The following is a 15,520-nucleotide window of genomic DNA, read 5'->3' as shown; positions in this document are numbered from 1 at the left end:
AGTTTCCCTTTGTTTCCATTCACTATGCTAAGCTATGCTAACCAGCAGTTGCTTCATATTTACTGACACAAGATACGAGTCCAGAAATAGAGTGAGTCATGCTCTATAAACAACATTGTGTGTGTGTGTGTGTGTGTGTGTGTGTGTGTGTGTGTGTGTGTGTGTGTGTGTGTGTGTGTGTGTGTGAGTGAGTGAGTGAGTGAGTGAGTGAGTGAGTGAGTGAGTGAGGGTGAGTGAGGGTGAGTGAGGGTGAGTGAGGGTGAGTGAGTGAGTGGAGTGAGTGAGTGAGTGAGTGAGTGAGTGAGTGAGTGAGTGAGTGAGTGAGTGAGTGAGTGAGTGTTCGTAAGTATAAGTTGAGGTTACTTCCTGTGCAGCTGGAGCTGACTTCCTGTCTGCTGTTCTTCTTCAGGTGCAGCTGAAGAGCGACGAGGCAAAGACTTTTGCGATGAAGATCCTGAAGAAGCGTCACATCGTGGACACGAGGCAGCAGGAACACATCCGCTCCGAGAAACACATCATGACCGAGGCGCACTGCGACTTCATCGTCAGGTCAGAGAAACACACCAACATCATCTTCATCTTCATCACTGGTTCACATGTTTTATTTTGAAATAATTCATCTTGTTTTAGATATTAATGATCCTGTATGAAAGTGATCCAACTATAAATGGAAACTTCAACACATTTCACTTTGCTCCTGGCTTTCAAAATAAAAGCTTCTGTGAAAGATATTTTTGGGGTGATAGGCATTGCAAGCATTTTGTCACTTAATAATTCAAATATAAAAGAGTTAAATTAAACTTTATTGACCGGCAGTCTTCAACAGCATGTGCCTCTTATATGGATGATGCTTGTCTTCTGTTACTGCAGGCTCTACCGGACGTTTAAAGACAGTAAATATCTGTACATGCTGATGGAGGCGTGTCTGGGAGGAGAGGTGTGGACGATCCTCAGAGACAGGTACAAAACAATCTGTAGTTTAATATCTAATCTGCATTTACTGTCCATGGATCTCTGGGTCAAAGTTGGACCTTCAAAAGCAGACTTCTGAAAGGGTTCAAACGTCCTCAGAGATCTGTCAGCGGCTCACAGTTTCTCCACCATTGTGTTTTCCAGAGGTTCGTTTGAAGACTCGACCACCAGGTTCTACACGGGCTGCGTGGTGGAGGCATTCGCTTACCTGCACGCTAAAGGGATCATTTACCGAGACCTGAAACCTGAAAACCTGATCCTGGACAGCCGGGGCTACGCCAAGATAGTAATGACATTTCTCCTCTTAAAACACATGTACTGATAGAAGGAGAGAAGGGACCGGTCCGATTCATGTCTTGTTGTTCAGGTGGACTTTGGTTTCGCCAAGAAGATCGGGTTCTGTAAGAAGACCTGGACGTTCTGCGGGACGCCGGAGTATGTGGCCCCGGAGATCATCCTCAACAAGGGCCACGACGTCTCCGCGGATTACTGGTCTCTGGGCATCCTGATGTACGAGCTGCTCACTGGCAGGTGAGCACGCTCACACTGGGGGGGGTAAAGGTCAAATGTTATGGTCCAGTGTCCTTCAGTGTCTCTCTGTGCCCACAGTCCGCCTTTCTCCGCTCCAGACCCAATGAAGACCTACAACGTCATCCTGAGGGGCATCGACATGATCGAGTTCCCCAAGAAGATCACCAAGAACGCCGCCCACCTCATCAAGAAGCTCTGCAGGTGTGGGGGTCTGCCTGTGAGGGGGTCTGCAGATAGGAAGGTCTGTAGATAGGAAGGTCTGTAGGTGAGGGGGTCTGCAGATAGGAAGGTCTGTAGGTGAGGGGGTCTGCAGATAGGAAGGTCTGTAGGTGAGGGGGTCTGCAGATAGGAAGGTCTGTAGGTGAGGAGGTCTGCAGATAGGAAGGTCTGTAGGTGAGGGGGTCTGCAGATAGGAAGGTCTGTAGGTGAGGGGGTCTGCAGATAGGAAGGTCTGTAGGTGAGGGGGTCTGCAGATAGGAAGGTCTGTAGATGAGGGGGTCTGCAGATAGGAAGGTCTGTATGTGAGGGGGTCAGCAGATAGGAAGGTCTGTAGGTGAGGGGGTCTGCAGATAGGAAGGTCTGTATGTGAGGGGGTCTGCAGATAGGAAGGTCTGTATAGGTGAGGGGGTCAGCAGATAGGAAGGTCTGTATAGGTGAGGGGGTCTGCAGATAGGAAGGTCTGTAGGTGAGGGGGTCTGCAGATAGGAAGGTCTGTAGGTGAGGGGGTCTGCAGATAGGAAGGTCTGTAGGTGAGGGGGTCTGCAGATAGGAAGGTCTGTAGGTGAGGGGGTCTGCAGATAGGAAGGTCTGTAGGTGAGGGGGTCTGCAGATAGGAAGGTCTGTATGTGAGGGGGTCAGCAGATAGGAAGGTCTGTAGGTGAGGGGGTCTGCAGATAGGAAGGTCTGTATAGGTGAGGGGGTCTGCAGATAGGAAGGTCTGTATAGATGAGGGGGTCAGCAGATAGGAAAGTCTGTATAGGTGAGGGGGTCTGCAGATAGGAAGGTCTGTAGGTGAGGGGGTCTGCAGATAGGAAGGTCTGTAGGTGAGGGGGTCTGCAGATAGGAAGGTCTGTAGGTGAGGGGGTCTGCAGATAGGAAGGTCTGTAGGTGAGGGGGTCTGCAGATAGGAAGGTCTGTAGGTGAGGGGGTCTGCAGATAGGAAGGTCTGTAGGTGAGGGGGTCAGCAGATAGGAAGGTCTGTAGGTGAGGGGGTCTGCAGATAGGAAGGTCTGTAGGTGAGGGGGTCTGCAGATAGGAAGGTCTGTAGGTGAGGGGGTCTGCAGATAGGAAGGTCTGTAGATGAGGGGGTCTGCAGATAGGAAGGTCTGTAGATGAGGGGGTCTGCAGAAAGAGGGTCTACAGTTTCCGTCTCCAAAATGAATCAGTGTGTGTGTCTGCAGGGATAACCCCTCGGAGCGACTGGGAAACCTGAAGAACGGCGTCAAAGACATCCAGAAACACAAGTAAGGCTGCCGGCCTCTGATTGGCTGATTCAGCCCTAACTTACCTGTGCGTGAAAACTCCTCTGTGTCTCTGTGTTCAGGTGGTTTGAAGGTTTTAACTGGGAGGGTCTCAAGAAAGGAACGCTGACCCCGCCCATCACACCCGATGTGAGTTTATCGTTGTCGGCCGGTGCATTAGTTTCCAGTGCGAGGCTGCAGGAGGGTTAAACTGGTTTCCAGTCTGCTGGTGTTTAAGGTGTTTGACTCTGCGTTGTTCTGTCCAGGTTTCCTCTCCGACCGACACCAGTAACTTCGACAGTTTCCCTGAAGACACAGACGAGCCTCCACCGGACGACATCTCCGGATGGGATTACGACTTTTAGTCCAGCTTTGATCCGCCCAGAACCTGTCATCTGCCAGTGAGGTCCAAACCTGAGGGAAAGACGACTTCTCACAGGAACGTCATGCACCTTAGCCTGAGTTGTTTTTAAAGTGTTGCTGGACTCTGTGGGAGGGAGACCCTGAAGGTTTTCAAGCCACAAAGTGATACCAGCACCGAGACGAGCAGTAGAGGGAAACGGACTACAGGCCTACAGGCTGATCTGGTCCTATGTGGTCCCTTTAACAGAAGGAACCTGAGCTACCAGAACACCTGAGAGCTGGAAGATTAAGGTAGTTCCAGAACGAACCACCTGTCCAAACTGACCCGAGTGACTTTGACACCTGGAGAAAGTCACAGATTTCAGAGAGCTGGAAGAAAGACGTTGTGTAATGCTTAAGGTCTCTTTGAACGCAGAACAGCCCTGATTCCTTGTTTGGCTGCAGCTGAGCTTTGGGTATGTTTGTCCATCAGCAGTCGGTCGCACAGTTCAGGCTTGCTTTATGTCCTGTGTATTGCTTCAAGACTTTCTGTCCAACATATTGCTGCAAGAAAACCGATTATGATGTCTTTAAGAGCAGGAGATAAGCCCTAAAGGTCCCGTGGTACCACATACGCGATCTTTGTTTCGGCAAAGAGTAAAATTCCTTCTTCAGGTTTTCAGACAGCTGTCAGAACTGTTTGCTTGAAGGACGTTTGTCCAATGCCTAGATGTGAGTCATACTAATCTGAACCCAGAACAATCCTGAGTCCTGGTTTGGCTGCAGCTGCAAGAAGATTCTTCATCAGTTCCCTAAGAGCAGGACATTGGCCCTAAAAGTAAAAAAGTGCAAGTCATCCATCAGGTTTTAGAGACCTACGTGAACATTATCGTCAAAGACCTTGCTTTCTGTCCTATATAATGCTGCAACTCTTAAAGGTTCATCAGTTAATGACTACTGCCAGAAACCGGCAGCAAAGCCCTGACACTGAAGCGGGTAAATCTAAAGGAATCTTGTCACAAAGTGCTTTCCAGAAACACCCACGGCTGGATCATGATGTCAAGGTGCACAGTCTCCAACAAATTCAACCAAATGGACAAACTGCTAACCGGGGGGAAGGGTATACCAATGTAGAGGTTACTGGTTGGTTTCAGGAACATCCATGTGGGTTAATCCAAAGGAGGTTTAATAGTGCTTTGACCCAAAAGTAAGGCGTTGGTCTAATTCTCTAAAAGCTAAGACAAGCTGCCGTTCAACATATGAAACACAACCTCCTGATCACAGCAGAGACAAGTTGGCGGTGTTTCTCTGCAGTCATTGGCGAGCCTCTATCAAGTGTCCTTTCTGGCGTTTGTGTTGTGATACCCGGAGGCGATCATGGAAGTCCGTTGGGGCTTTTTCTGACTCTTTGAACCCAGGTTTGGCTCTCTGGGATCGGGCTGCAGGAAAGACTGAAACTCTGAGGAGGTCACCCTGATGCCTTCGCTTCTCCTTTGATATCGGGAGCTCTAAATCCAAAGAAGGTGTAGCAGCAGCAGCAGCGGGGCGGAGGAGACTCGAACATTTCTCACTTTTAAACTTTCCTTTTCTCCTTCCTTATGGTGTGGATCATAGCATGAGAAAACTCCGATTTTGTACATATTTCCAAATGTTCCTACGTACTTTTGCACACATCTAGATCTCACAGCCACATGCACGACACATTGTGAAGTGTTTCCATCTGAGGACTGTTTCTATTCCCCGTCCGATGATCGAGATATACCACCGACATGTGCTCAGCAACTCAACGTCATGTATTTATGAGGATAACTGCAAATAATAATGAAGACTAAGACAGTTAGTTGTTAAAGTAGCGATGAATAAACTTCAGAAAAGTTCAAAGATCAGAAATGATACATTTTTCTGATTTCACATATTATGTTCTCCAAACATACACAGAAATCTTATTTACAACATATTGATTCGTTTTCATTCTCCAATGAAGTCCACGTGGATGTACATATGCCGTGTTCAGATTTCATGCTTACAGTAACTCCGCTTGGACTTGAAGTAGACGTGCAGTCTTGTATTTCTTCCCGAGTTAAACCATATCAACAGACACTGGTGATTATATTTTGTATTCACATTCTGTGGCCTTTCGTATAAAAGCAGCTGAATCCGTCTCGTGATATTTTTGTAACTTCCGTGAGCTCTGCATGAACACTTTGGAGCGTTTCAGTTACAAGACGCAGGCAGGTTTTAAAGAGGCCCTATTCTGCCTTGTTTACTTCCAGAACCTAGTGACATCACTACGGAACACTCTCGCAGCCAGATAACCAATCAGAGCAGACTGGGCTCTGGTTTTAGGCAGAAAGACAAATAAAGAGCTTTCTGAACATTAAAGCGTGGAGACACACGAAAGAGAGAGAGAGTTTTCAACATTATATAAAATGATATTCAGAGAAAATAAACAGAATTATAGAATTTACTTTTTTTAAGCAAATCTTAGACTTTGATGTAAAAAAACTATAGTTTTTTGTATGGTTTTGAAAGTACTCTCTAATTCTCTGAGTTTAGATTAATAATATGAACTCACTGCCAGCTTTATTTTATATTCAGCTGAAAGAATATTTTAGAGATACGATGTTCATGAAGATTAGTGGTGATATTTTGTGGATATGAGAAGAAGTTTGTGTATAAACTGGAAATGTAGTATTTTATGACGTGTCGGCTGTTTGGAGATTATTGTTATTATATGTATTATTATTGTGAGTGGCTGTCATGGTAACTGGAGGGTGCTTTCTTTAATATGACTGTTAATGATCATCTTTTTGCAGAAGCAGTTTGTTCTGTTGAAAAATAAAAGCAGTCAAATCAAATGTCTGGGCTTTGTTATTCCAGGTGAAGCAAGGCACGGCAACTCAGAGCGCTTCACCTCAGTCAAAGACATTGGGAGCATTAAAAAGCAATGAGAGGACCTGCAGGATCCTGGGAGTCTGTTCCAGATGTTTGGAGCATGATAACTGAACTCAAAAAGATCTCCTTTTTTGAGTTCAACAGGTCATTTTTAACCCAAAGACTGAAAACTATTCAAATATACCTGAACAGCTTTAGAAAGATATGAATTAGCTGCCTATAAACAAGATTACCTTTAATTCTCGTGAGGTCTACATGGAGTCTGGCGAGCTGTGCCACGAACTCCGGTGAAAAGCGGATCCCGTCTTGGATTTCACGTTCTGCTCTTCTTTAATCTTTTATACTCTTTAGCATAACAATGGATGTGATCCGAAAACCTGGATGTAGTACTGAGCCCTCCGGCATTACAACGGAACAGAACATCAAAGCACTTTTCTTTTCTATTGGATGATTATTTTCAAGCCGAATTAAAAGATATGAATTTGCTGCCTAAAAACAAGATTGTTGTTGTTATTAATGTTGTTGTTGTTATTAATGTTGTTGTTGTTATTAATGTTGTTGTTGTTATTGATATTGGTTATTATGGTCTGTGCATGTTCTATGAACAGTGGTTTCTCTCTTGGGACAGACAGTTTCTGCTCGCGCCTCCGGTCGTTTTTATGAATGAGATACACACACATGACGTCATCGGAAAGCCCCCCCCCCCCCTCTGCTGCGGGAAAAACCTCACGATGAAGAGAGAATTTGAGGGGGAGAAAGGAAGAGAAAGAGAGAGAGAGCATACTCATGTTCTCATTACGTCTCTCGCCCTCCTCCCCCTCCTCCCCCTTGCTCCTCCAGCCTGAGGATGAGTAATCCACTGAGGAAAGAAGGAGGGAGGAAACCTACGCAGCTTCAGCATCAGTGCAGGACCAGAAGATGGAGACTCAAAACCTGTGAGTTCCTCCACCGCGGGGCTGACTAATGCCTGGAACTAAAGCAGAATTCATATTTTTCTGTCACCTTTTGTAATTACCTGTAACTGGCTAATCGCTGGATGCAGAGGTGGGGTTTATATTTCTGTTCATGTGCAGCGGCGCAGACTGATCTCTGGATAGGAGGGAGGCACCGTGGACGACACCTGACTAATTCATGGAGAGCAGGTTAGCCTCTTCTGGACTGTAGTTGCAGACTATGTCCTGAACAGCAACCCTCCGTCTCCTCCACATGTGGTGCTCCAGAGGCTGGGACCTGGCTAATATCTGGAATCACTGATCAGAACACCGGCTCCTCTGTGTTGCAGCCCACCCCCCCTCTCTCCTCCTGCTGGGACTAGGCTAATCTCTGGGTCAGTGGCATGTTCTGTTTCTGCCTGCAGAGCTCTCTGCTGAAGCTCCGGGCTCTGGAGGAGGAGGGGGGACCGTCACCGGGATCCTCCCCTGACGAGAGCCCCCCTCCTCTGGGCAGCAAGGAGCAGAAGAGCCCCCTCAGCCCGGGGGAGACAGGGGGGGGGAAGACACTGGCTCTCTGCCACAGCAGCCCCCTGACCACTGACGAGAACAGCCCCCCAGGTATATTTATACACCTGTCTGTCTGTCTGTCTGTCTGTCTGTCTGTCTGTCTGTCTGTCTGTCTGTCTGTCTGTCTGTGACGTCACTAAAGTCTACACAGTATCATGACCCCCCCCCCCCTATACACATGAGGGTACTGGTTGTAGAAATACTACTAAACTGGTGTGGTGTTTCCAGCTGTTGGGGCATTACTGCCTGCGAGAGTAAGTGTTATTGTGATCATTAAAGCATTATTTCATATTATGATAAATATTTATAGTATTTAAATTATATTTCATATTATGATAAATATTTATAGTATTTAAATTATATTTCATATTATGATAAATATTTATAGTATTTAAATTATATTTCATATTATGATAAATATTTATAGTATTATTTACATCGACTGTGTTATTATATTTCTTTATAGCACATGTCTTTGAGTGTCTGAGATATCTCAGGATCAGGATCGTTCAAGACAGGCTTTTCAAAATAAGAGCGGCTTTAAACCAGCTATGAGCGATGCTGGACTTTATCAGGTTGGTTAAAGAAATGCTTTTCACAATAAAAGCTGCCTTAGACCAACTCTGAAACTATTCCTGTTTGGTTTTATAAGAATGATCCGATACAGGTTTTTCACAATAAGAGTTTATACGTTTAAGAGCTTATCACATTAAGAAAGCAGCATCATACAACTGACCCTGGTTCAGTTTGTTTGGCTCAAGACATGTTTTTCACAATAAAAGCAGTCTAAAAAAGGTTTAATGAAATTAACCCTGGTTGATTTAAGTCAGGCTTTTCAAAATAAGAGTTTATAGTGTGTTTTTAATGCTGACAGTAAAGACACTTCCTGTGTCTGCAGAGCTGCTGGCGGTCCTCGGCAGACCCCCCCCCCTCCTCCACCAGACAGCAGCCCCTCACCCCATCCAGCCCAGTGGGGGAGGGAGGGGGAGGCGAGGGGGGGGCTCTCCTCCAGCTGCTAGCGGGGGGGCCCGGCCCGCTGCCCTCACCCCGCTGCCTCACCCACAGCCTGAGGTTCAACTCCGACCCAGAGACAGCTCCCTCGCCGCCCTGCAGCCAGCAGTACATGTGAGTGCCTGAGTACTCTTACTGTGAAAAACCTGTCTGTCTGTCTCTCCATCCAACCTGTCTGTCTGTCTCTCAGTTTCACTTGTATGTCTAATTTCAAGAAGCTCTTATTGTGAAAAACCTGTCAGTCTGTCGATCTCTTGGTTTAACTTTCTGTCTATCACCTGTCCGTCTGTGTCTTTGTTTACCTGTCCGTGTCTTTACCTGTCCGTCTGTGTCTTTGTTTACCTGTCCGTCTGTGTCTTTGTTTACCTGTCCGTCTGTGTCTTTGTTTACCTGTCCGTCTGTGTCTTTGTTTACCTGTCCGTCTGTGTCTTTGTTTACCTGTCCGTCTGTGTCTTTGTTTACCTGTCCGTCTGTGTCTTTGTTTACCTGTCCGTCTGTGTCTTTGTTCACCTGTCCGTCTGTGTCTTTGTTTACCTGTCTGTGTCTTTGTTTACCTGTCCGTCTGTGTCTTTGTTTACCTGTCTGTGTCTTTGTTTACCTGTCCACCTGTGTCTTTGTTTACCTGTCCATCTGTGTCTTTGTTTACCTGTCCGTCTGTGTCTTTGTTTACCTGTCCGTCTGTGTCTTTGTTTACCTGTCCCTGTGTCTTTGTTTACCTGTCCACCTGTGTCTTTGTTTACCTGTCCGTCTGTGTCTTTGTTTACCTGTCCGTCTGTGTCTTTGTTTACCTGTCTGTGTCTTTGTTTACCTGTCCACCTGTGTCTTTGTTTACCTGTCCGTCTGTGTCTTTGTTTACCTGTCCGTCTGTGTCTTTGTTTACCTGTCTGTGTCTTTGTTTACCTGTCCGTCTGTGTCTTTGTTTACCTGTCTGTGTCTTTGTTTACCTGTCCACCTGTGTCTTTGTTTACCTGTCCGTCTGTGTCTTTGTTTTCCTGTCTGTGTCTTTGTGTACCTGTCCGTCTGTGTCTTTGTTTACCTGTCTGTGTCTTTGTTTACCTGTCTGTCTGTGTCCTTGTTTACCTGTCCGTCTGTGTCTTTGTTTTCCTGTCTGTGTCTTTGTTTACCTGTCCACCTGTGTCTTTGTTTACCTGTCTGTGTGTGTCCTTGTTTACCTGTCCGTCTGTGTCTTTGTTTTCCTGTCTGTGTCTTTGTTTACCTGTCTGTGTCTTTGTGTACCTGTCCGTCTGTGTCTTTGTTTACCTGTCCGTCTGTGTCTTTGTTTACCTGTCCGTCTGTGTCTTTGTTTACCTGTCTGTGTCTTTGTTTACCTGTCTGTGTCTTTGTTTACCTGTCCGTCTGTGTCTTTGTTTACCTGTCCGTCTGTGTCTTTGTTTACCTGTCTGTGTCTTTGTTTACCTGTCCGTCTGTGTCTTTGTTTACCTGTCTGTGTCTTTGTTTACCTGTCCACCTGTGTCTTTGTTTACCTGTCCGTCTGTGTCTTTGTTTTCCTGTCTGTGTCTTTGTGTACCTGTCCGTCTGTGTCTTTGTTTACCTGTCTGTGTCTTTGTTTACCTGTCGGTGTCCTTGTTTACCTGTCCGTCTGTGTCTTTGTTTTCCTGTCTGTGTCTTTGTGTACCTGTCCGTCTGTCTCTTTGTTTACCTGTCTGTCTGTGTCCAGGTGTCGGGGTCTGGACTGGGTGGATGTCTCAGAGGACCCGGGCTGCCCCCCCTCCGTCTCTTTTCTGACCCGGCAGATTCAGGCCCTGAAGAAGAAAGTCCGTCGCTTCGAGGATCAGTTCGAGCAGGAAATGAACTATAAGGTGAAAACTGGAATTAGTTGAATAAATCAATTAACTAATTGATAAGCTTTATTGAGACAGGCTTTTCAAAATAAGAGCATCTTTAAAACTGATATTGATTCAACTTGTAATGTAAACTCAAGTTAGTGTTTTCGAAATAAGATCTGCTTATTAACAGCTCCATGAAACGGATCAAATCCTGATTCAGGTTTAGGGTTATTCAGTGCAGGTTTTTCAAAATAAGAGCTGCTCAATACCAGCTTAATGAAAGTTCTTCCACGTGCGTTTCAGCCGTCACACAACGATAAATACTCGAACCCTGAGATGATCCGCGTGATGGGGGAGCTGGCCAAGGCTCGCAAACAACTCAAAGGTAAGATAACCCGTCTGCAGCTCAGATCACAGGTAGGAGATGCTCTCAGTGATTCGACGTATATCGAGTAAGGCCTGTGCTCCTGCAGAGATGAGGCTTAGGCAGTCTGTGTTCGAGTCGAAGGACCCGGACCATCAGAGCTGCAGGACGGGTGAGCAGGGAGCCCCGGAGACCCTGGAGGAGACGGTGGAGTCGCTGTTCAGACGCCTGAGGGAGAAGAGGCAGGCTCTGAACCTGCCAGACAACATGAAGGTAAAAATCACCCACACCAGACTTCTCTATGGAGGCCAATTACTGCCAAACGTTCTTCAAATAATTGTATCTGTGTGTGTGTGTGTGTGTGTGTGTGTGTGTGTGTGTGTGTGTGTGTGTGTGTGTGTGTGTGTGTGTGTGTGTGTAGGACATGACGCAGGCTCAGATGGTTCTGGAGAAGATCACCCTGCAGAAGTGTCTGCTGTACTTTGAGAGCGTTCACGGCCGGCCGGTGAGTCTGCAGCGCCACCAGGAAATATAAAAACTAAGGGAGGAAACACACCACGTCCCAGCAGCCATCTGACGTTTTATTGTCCGGTAAATATTTTTTCTTCCTGTCTTTCTGTCAGGGGGTGAGACAGGAGCGGGTGCTGGTGAAGCCGCTGTACGACCGATACCAGATGATCAAACGCCTGCTGTGTGTCAGCCCCACCATCACCACCATCGTGAGGAACCTCTTTAATATTGGTGTCTCTACTGGGACATGATGTGTCAGACTGCCTGTGCTGCAGCAACTCTTTTCACCCTCTGTCTGAAACCAGAGCATGTCAAAGTCTCATCTGAGAAAAACTGATTTTTTTAGGAAAAAAAGTATACATTTATACATTTGTAGTAAAACGGGAAACTCAAAGAAAAAAGTCACTTTTGGGGGAAACTGGGAAAAAGTCGCGTTCTGAAAAAGGTCAACATCTTTTGTTGTGATTTGTTAGAATCGTCTTCTTCTTCTCCCGTAATATTCCAACTATTTATCTGGAAATATCATTTCTTTCTTTTCCAAAATATTCCAATATTCTTTCCTCTGAATATTGAGTCTCTTTTCATGCTGTGGTTACTGTAGAGTTTCCTGTAGATCAGCTCCTGACTGAAGGGTGTTTGTCTGTCAGGAGGAAGAGGACGGTTCTGATGATGACTCACTGATGAGCTCCATGACCCTCGACCCGCCGCCCGGCCCTCCCCCCTGCATAACCACCCATTCCCCCCCGGAGAGGAGGACGGCGACCCGGCCTTTGTGTCGCCGATCGTTGAAGTGAAACCCGTCCAGCAGCAGCTGGACCTCACCGTCAGCAACCTGCACGAAGCCAGCAGGTCTGAGTCGTTGTTGATATTATTACATTATTGTTATTGTTATTATTATTGTTATTGTTATTATTATTGTTATTATTATTATTATTATTATTATTATTGTTATTATTATTATTATTGTTGTTATTATTATTATTATTATTATTGTTGTTATTATTATTGTTATTATTATTATTATTATTGTTGTTATTATTATTGTTATTATTATTATTGTTGTTATTATTACATTATTATTATTATTGTTATTATTATTATTATTATTATTATTATTATTGTTATTATTGTTATTATTATTATTATTATTGTTATTGTTATTATTGTTATTATTATTATTATTGTTGTTATTATTATTGTTATTATTATTATTATTATTATTGTTGTTATTATTATTGTTATTATTATTATTGTTGTTATTATTACATTATTATTATTATTGTTATTATTATTATTGTTATTATTATTATTACTAATTAACATTATTATTCGTAATAATAATAATGTTGGTATATTATGACATTATTATTGTTATTATTATTGTTATTATTATGACATTATTATTATTGTTATTATTATTATTATTATTATTGTTATTGTTATTGTTATTATTATTATTATTATTATTACCGTAGAAATGTTTAACTGTCCCCTTTAATGATGCTGTATGTCTGTAATTTTCTTCTGCAGTTTGACTTTCCCACAGTTTCAATCCACATCTCACTGATGAAATTCACATCAAGCTGCTAAAGTCCTGAGAGAGACAAATGTCTGTCCCCCTGTCCGTTGATTTAGCCCCCTTTTTCCTCTTTCCCTAAGTTTTAACACCCTGTAATCTAAATTACACTGTTGAAGTCAGTCTGTCTCGCTGTCCTTTGATGTAGCTCCCCCTTTCCCCCCTCCCTTTGTTTTAGTATCCTGTAATGTAGAATCTGATTGGCTGTTCCCCTTCTTCCTTCCCTTTAAGAATCTGGTCTAATGTTTGATCGGGTCAGATCTTTGCAGGTTATCTGGTCTCCAGCTGGACCTGATTCTGTTAAATGCTCTTTATTAAATAACACTACTTTGATTTGAATTCTTGTAGCAACAATTATAATATATTATTATCTAAATCATTTCTATAATTCTAAATCACCTTTTTTCTTTCTTTTGAAACTATGAATTAGATCGGAGAAAATGTTGACTGTTTCTGGTCTTTCCTCCCTCGGTCCTGGTTCAGGTCTCAGCTGCTGCAGAGTCTCCGTGAGACGAGAGCCGAGAAGAAGACCAGACGGAAAGTTCTGAGGGAGTTCGAAGAGGAGTTTTACCGACAGACCGGCAGGATCTGTCAGAAGGAGGACCGCAGTCCGATGAAGGAGGAATACCAGGAGTACAAACAGCTGAAGGCCAAACTCCGCCTGCTAGAGGTCCTACTCAGCAAACAGGAAGTCCAGCTCAGCAGACAGGAAGTCCCTAAAAAACACATGTGAAGCTCTCAGACACTCTGCCAAACAAGACCAAAACTCCAGAGAGGAGGAAAGGTCTTCTATTTCCCCGATCAGAGGACCGGAGGTGGGGTGATGACACGCTTTTACTTTCCGACGTCTCTTCATATTTCAGCTACGTTAGCTGCTAACCCGAGCGGAACACGTCCACCCATCGCAATCTGATACCTTTCACTTCAATCAGAGCCGGTGTTAGAAAAAGTAATACTCCGAACGAAATTTAAAGAAGTCAAATTTACGAGTAAAAAGTCACAAATGGACAAGAAAAACCGAATATTCTCGGAGGGAAATTGTAGATTCTGTGGAAAGAAAAACAATTTATGAGAAGAAAAAAAAAAGTCCAACTTATTCAAGGACAAATCCCCGATTCCAGAAACATGGTGTTCGGGTTTGGTTTCTGGTGACCTAAATCACGGCTTGATCTGTTTGTTGTTGACTTCTCCAAATCCTGCCAAAGCATTTACAAACATGCATAAAACGTTATCGTCATGCAAACATCGCTCTGTTTTAAAGGTATGATAACATTCAAATGATTATTGAATAAAGGCCGCGAATGAGGGAAGGAACTCTTCTCTGTTTACTTCTTTACGGTGGCCGACAGGAGACAGATATAAAAACACGAATCTGCCAAAACACATGCATGTTTCCTCTGCTGAATGTTCTCTAGATGCTGCATGTGTTGAAGAGCTGCTGCAGATGTTTCTTCATGAGTTCTGATTTGAGTTTCTATATCTGTATCCTCTCTGAAGCTGCAGCACCTTCCTCCTGATGATCTGCTTGTAGCGGGTTTGCACCTGCAGGCCTCCGACCTTCACCACGTCCTCTCTGAACTGTAGAAACTGTGAATACTTCAGAAAAGTTTGATAAAAAGAGAGATCTGTCAGTGGAAACCAGCAGTGTGTATTAATCTACCTGCAGCTTCCTCTCCATCCTGTTTGATTTATCGGACCAAAACTTTATTTTGTACTCGTGTGTGTGTACGTGAGCTTGAAGCACTTTAATGGAAGAAGAGGAGACGAACTGAAGTCTTTGGGACGGAGATGCAATGTAGAGATAACTGTTTGTGTCAGAGAGATGTATCTGTGTTCACATCATAGCACACATTTTTCCAGATGTTTGCTATGCAGCATGGTGCTGCTGGTTTATATTTAAGGAGTGAAGAGGCAGCAGCAACGGACATCAAGTTCCCAAAGTTTTGCAGTCGTCTACGATGTGTCCGATGGATCATGAGAGCGACGATTTCCCCAACACGTCTGAGAGCGTGAAGACAGCGTTAGAGAAAGTCTCTCCGAGTTTCCTCCGTATTTAGACGCAGCAAACGTCAAACAGAGCGATGCTTCTACACTTTCTGTATGAAATCTGTGGATTTTAAACCTGACGCTGCACTTTGACTAAATCCTGGCCTCGGGGTGGAGAGAGGTTTTTAGTTTCTTCTGAGGTTAAACCTCCTGAAGGAGTTGGTGTCCCTTTCTTCATGCTGTGAACATGAAACTACATCCTGTTGTTCCATACAGACCGGTTTCAAATAAATATTTTTGATATCACAGTCTGGTGAGTTTTATTATGCTGTTGGAATCAGCACGGTGTGACTTGAAGGAGATTTAAATGTCCTGCAGAATCAGCATATCCATATATGAGTGAGACTTCACCGTTGCACAAAAAGGCTTTCTGGTTTGAGGTTCTTTTCCAAAATAAAAAAAGTGGACGGACAAATGAGTTAGGGTTCGTTTATTGAATGAATTAGCCCCAGAGAAGCGCTCCTCATTTAGTTCATATTTTAATGACCACCAGATGAATCTCATTTTTAGGGACATAATGTTTACGC

General features: G+C 44.3%; 2 protein-coding genes across 2 annotated transcripts in view; both read left to right on the top strand.

Annotated features, from left to right (window-relative positions):
- The window catches only part of LOC134870783 (cGMP-dependent protein kinase 1-like), a 62,819-nt gene extending 56,656 nt beyond the window's left edge, over window positions 1–6,163 (top strand). The window contains exons 11-18 of the mRNA XM_063893178.1: window positions 410–549; window positions 871–960; window positions 1,117–1,258; window positions 1,340–1,503; window positions 1,582–1,704; window positions 2,904–2,966; window positions 3,047–3,113; window positions 3,230–6,163. Coding sequence (XP_063749248.1) covers window positions 410–549; window positions 871–960; window positions 1,117–1,258; window positions 1,340–1,503; window positions 1,582–1,704; window positions 2,904–2,966; window positions 3,047–3,113; window positions 3,230–3,328 — 888 coding nt within the window. The 3' untranslated portion in view covers window positions 3,329–6,163. The remainder of the gene's footprint in view (window positions 1–409; window positions 550–870; window positions 961–1,116; window positions 1,259–1,339; window positions 1,504–1,581; window positions 1,705–2,903; window positions 2,967–3,046; window positions 3,114–3,229) is intronic.
- A 900-nt stretch (window positions 6,164–7,063) lies between these two features.
- LOC134871019 (protein FAM13A-like) lies at window positions 7,064–15,184 on the top strand. Its single transcript, XM_063893603.1, is given in 11 exon segments — window positions 7,064–7,750; window positions 8,598–8,640; window positions 8,642–8,824; window positions 10,389–10,530; window positions 10,801–10,882; window positions 10,971–11,134; window positions 11,283–11,366; window positions 11,485–11,580; window positions 12,019–12,105; window positions 12,108–12,220; window positions 13,431–15,184. Coding segments are annotated over 11 exon segments (1,458 nt in total). The 5' UTR covers window positions 7,064–7,536; the 3' UTR covers window positions 13,681–15,184.
- Window positions 15,185–15,520: the final 336 nt, after the last annotated feature.

The sequence above is a fragment of the Eleginops maclovinus genome, chromosome 10 (genome assembly GCF_036324505.1).
Source record: "Eleginops maclovinus isolate JMC-PN-2008 ecotype Puerto Natales chromosome 10, JC_Emac_rtc_rv5, whole genome shotgun sequence".
Lineage (NCBI taxonomy): Eukaryota > Metazoa > Chordata > Actinopteri > Perciformes > Eleginopidae > Eleginops > Eleginops maclovinus.
Note: the sequence above shows the minus strand (reverse complement) of the source record. Positions and strands in the feature narration are given on the sequence as shown.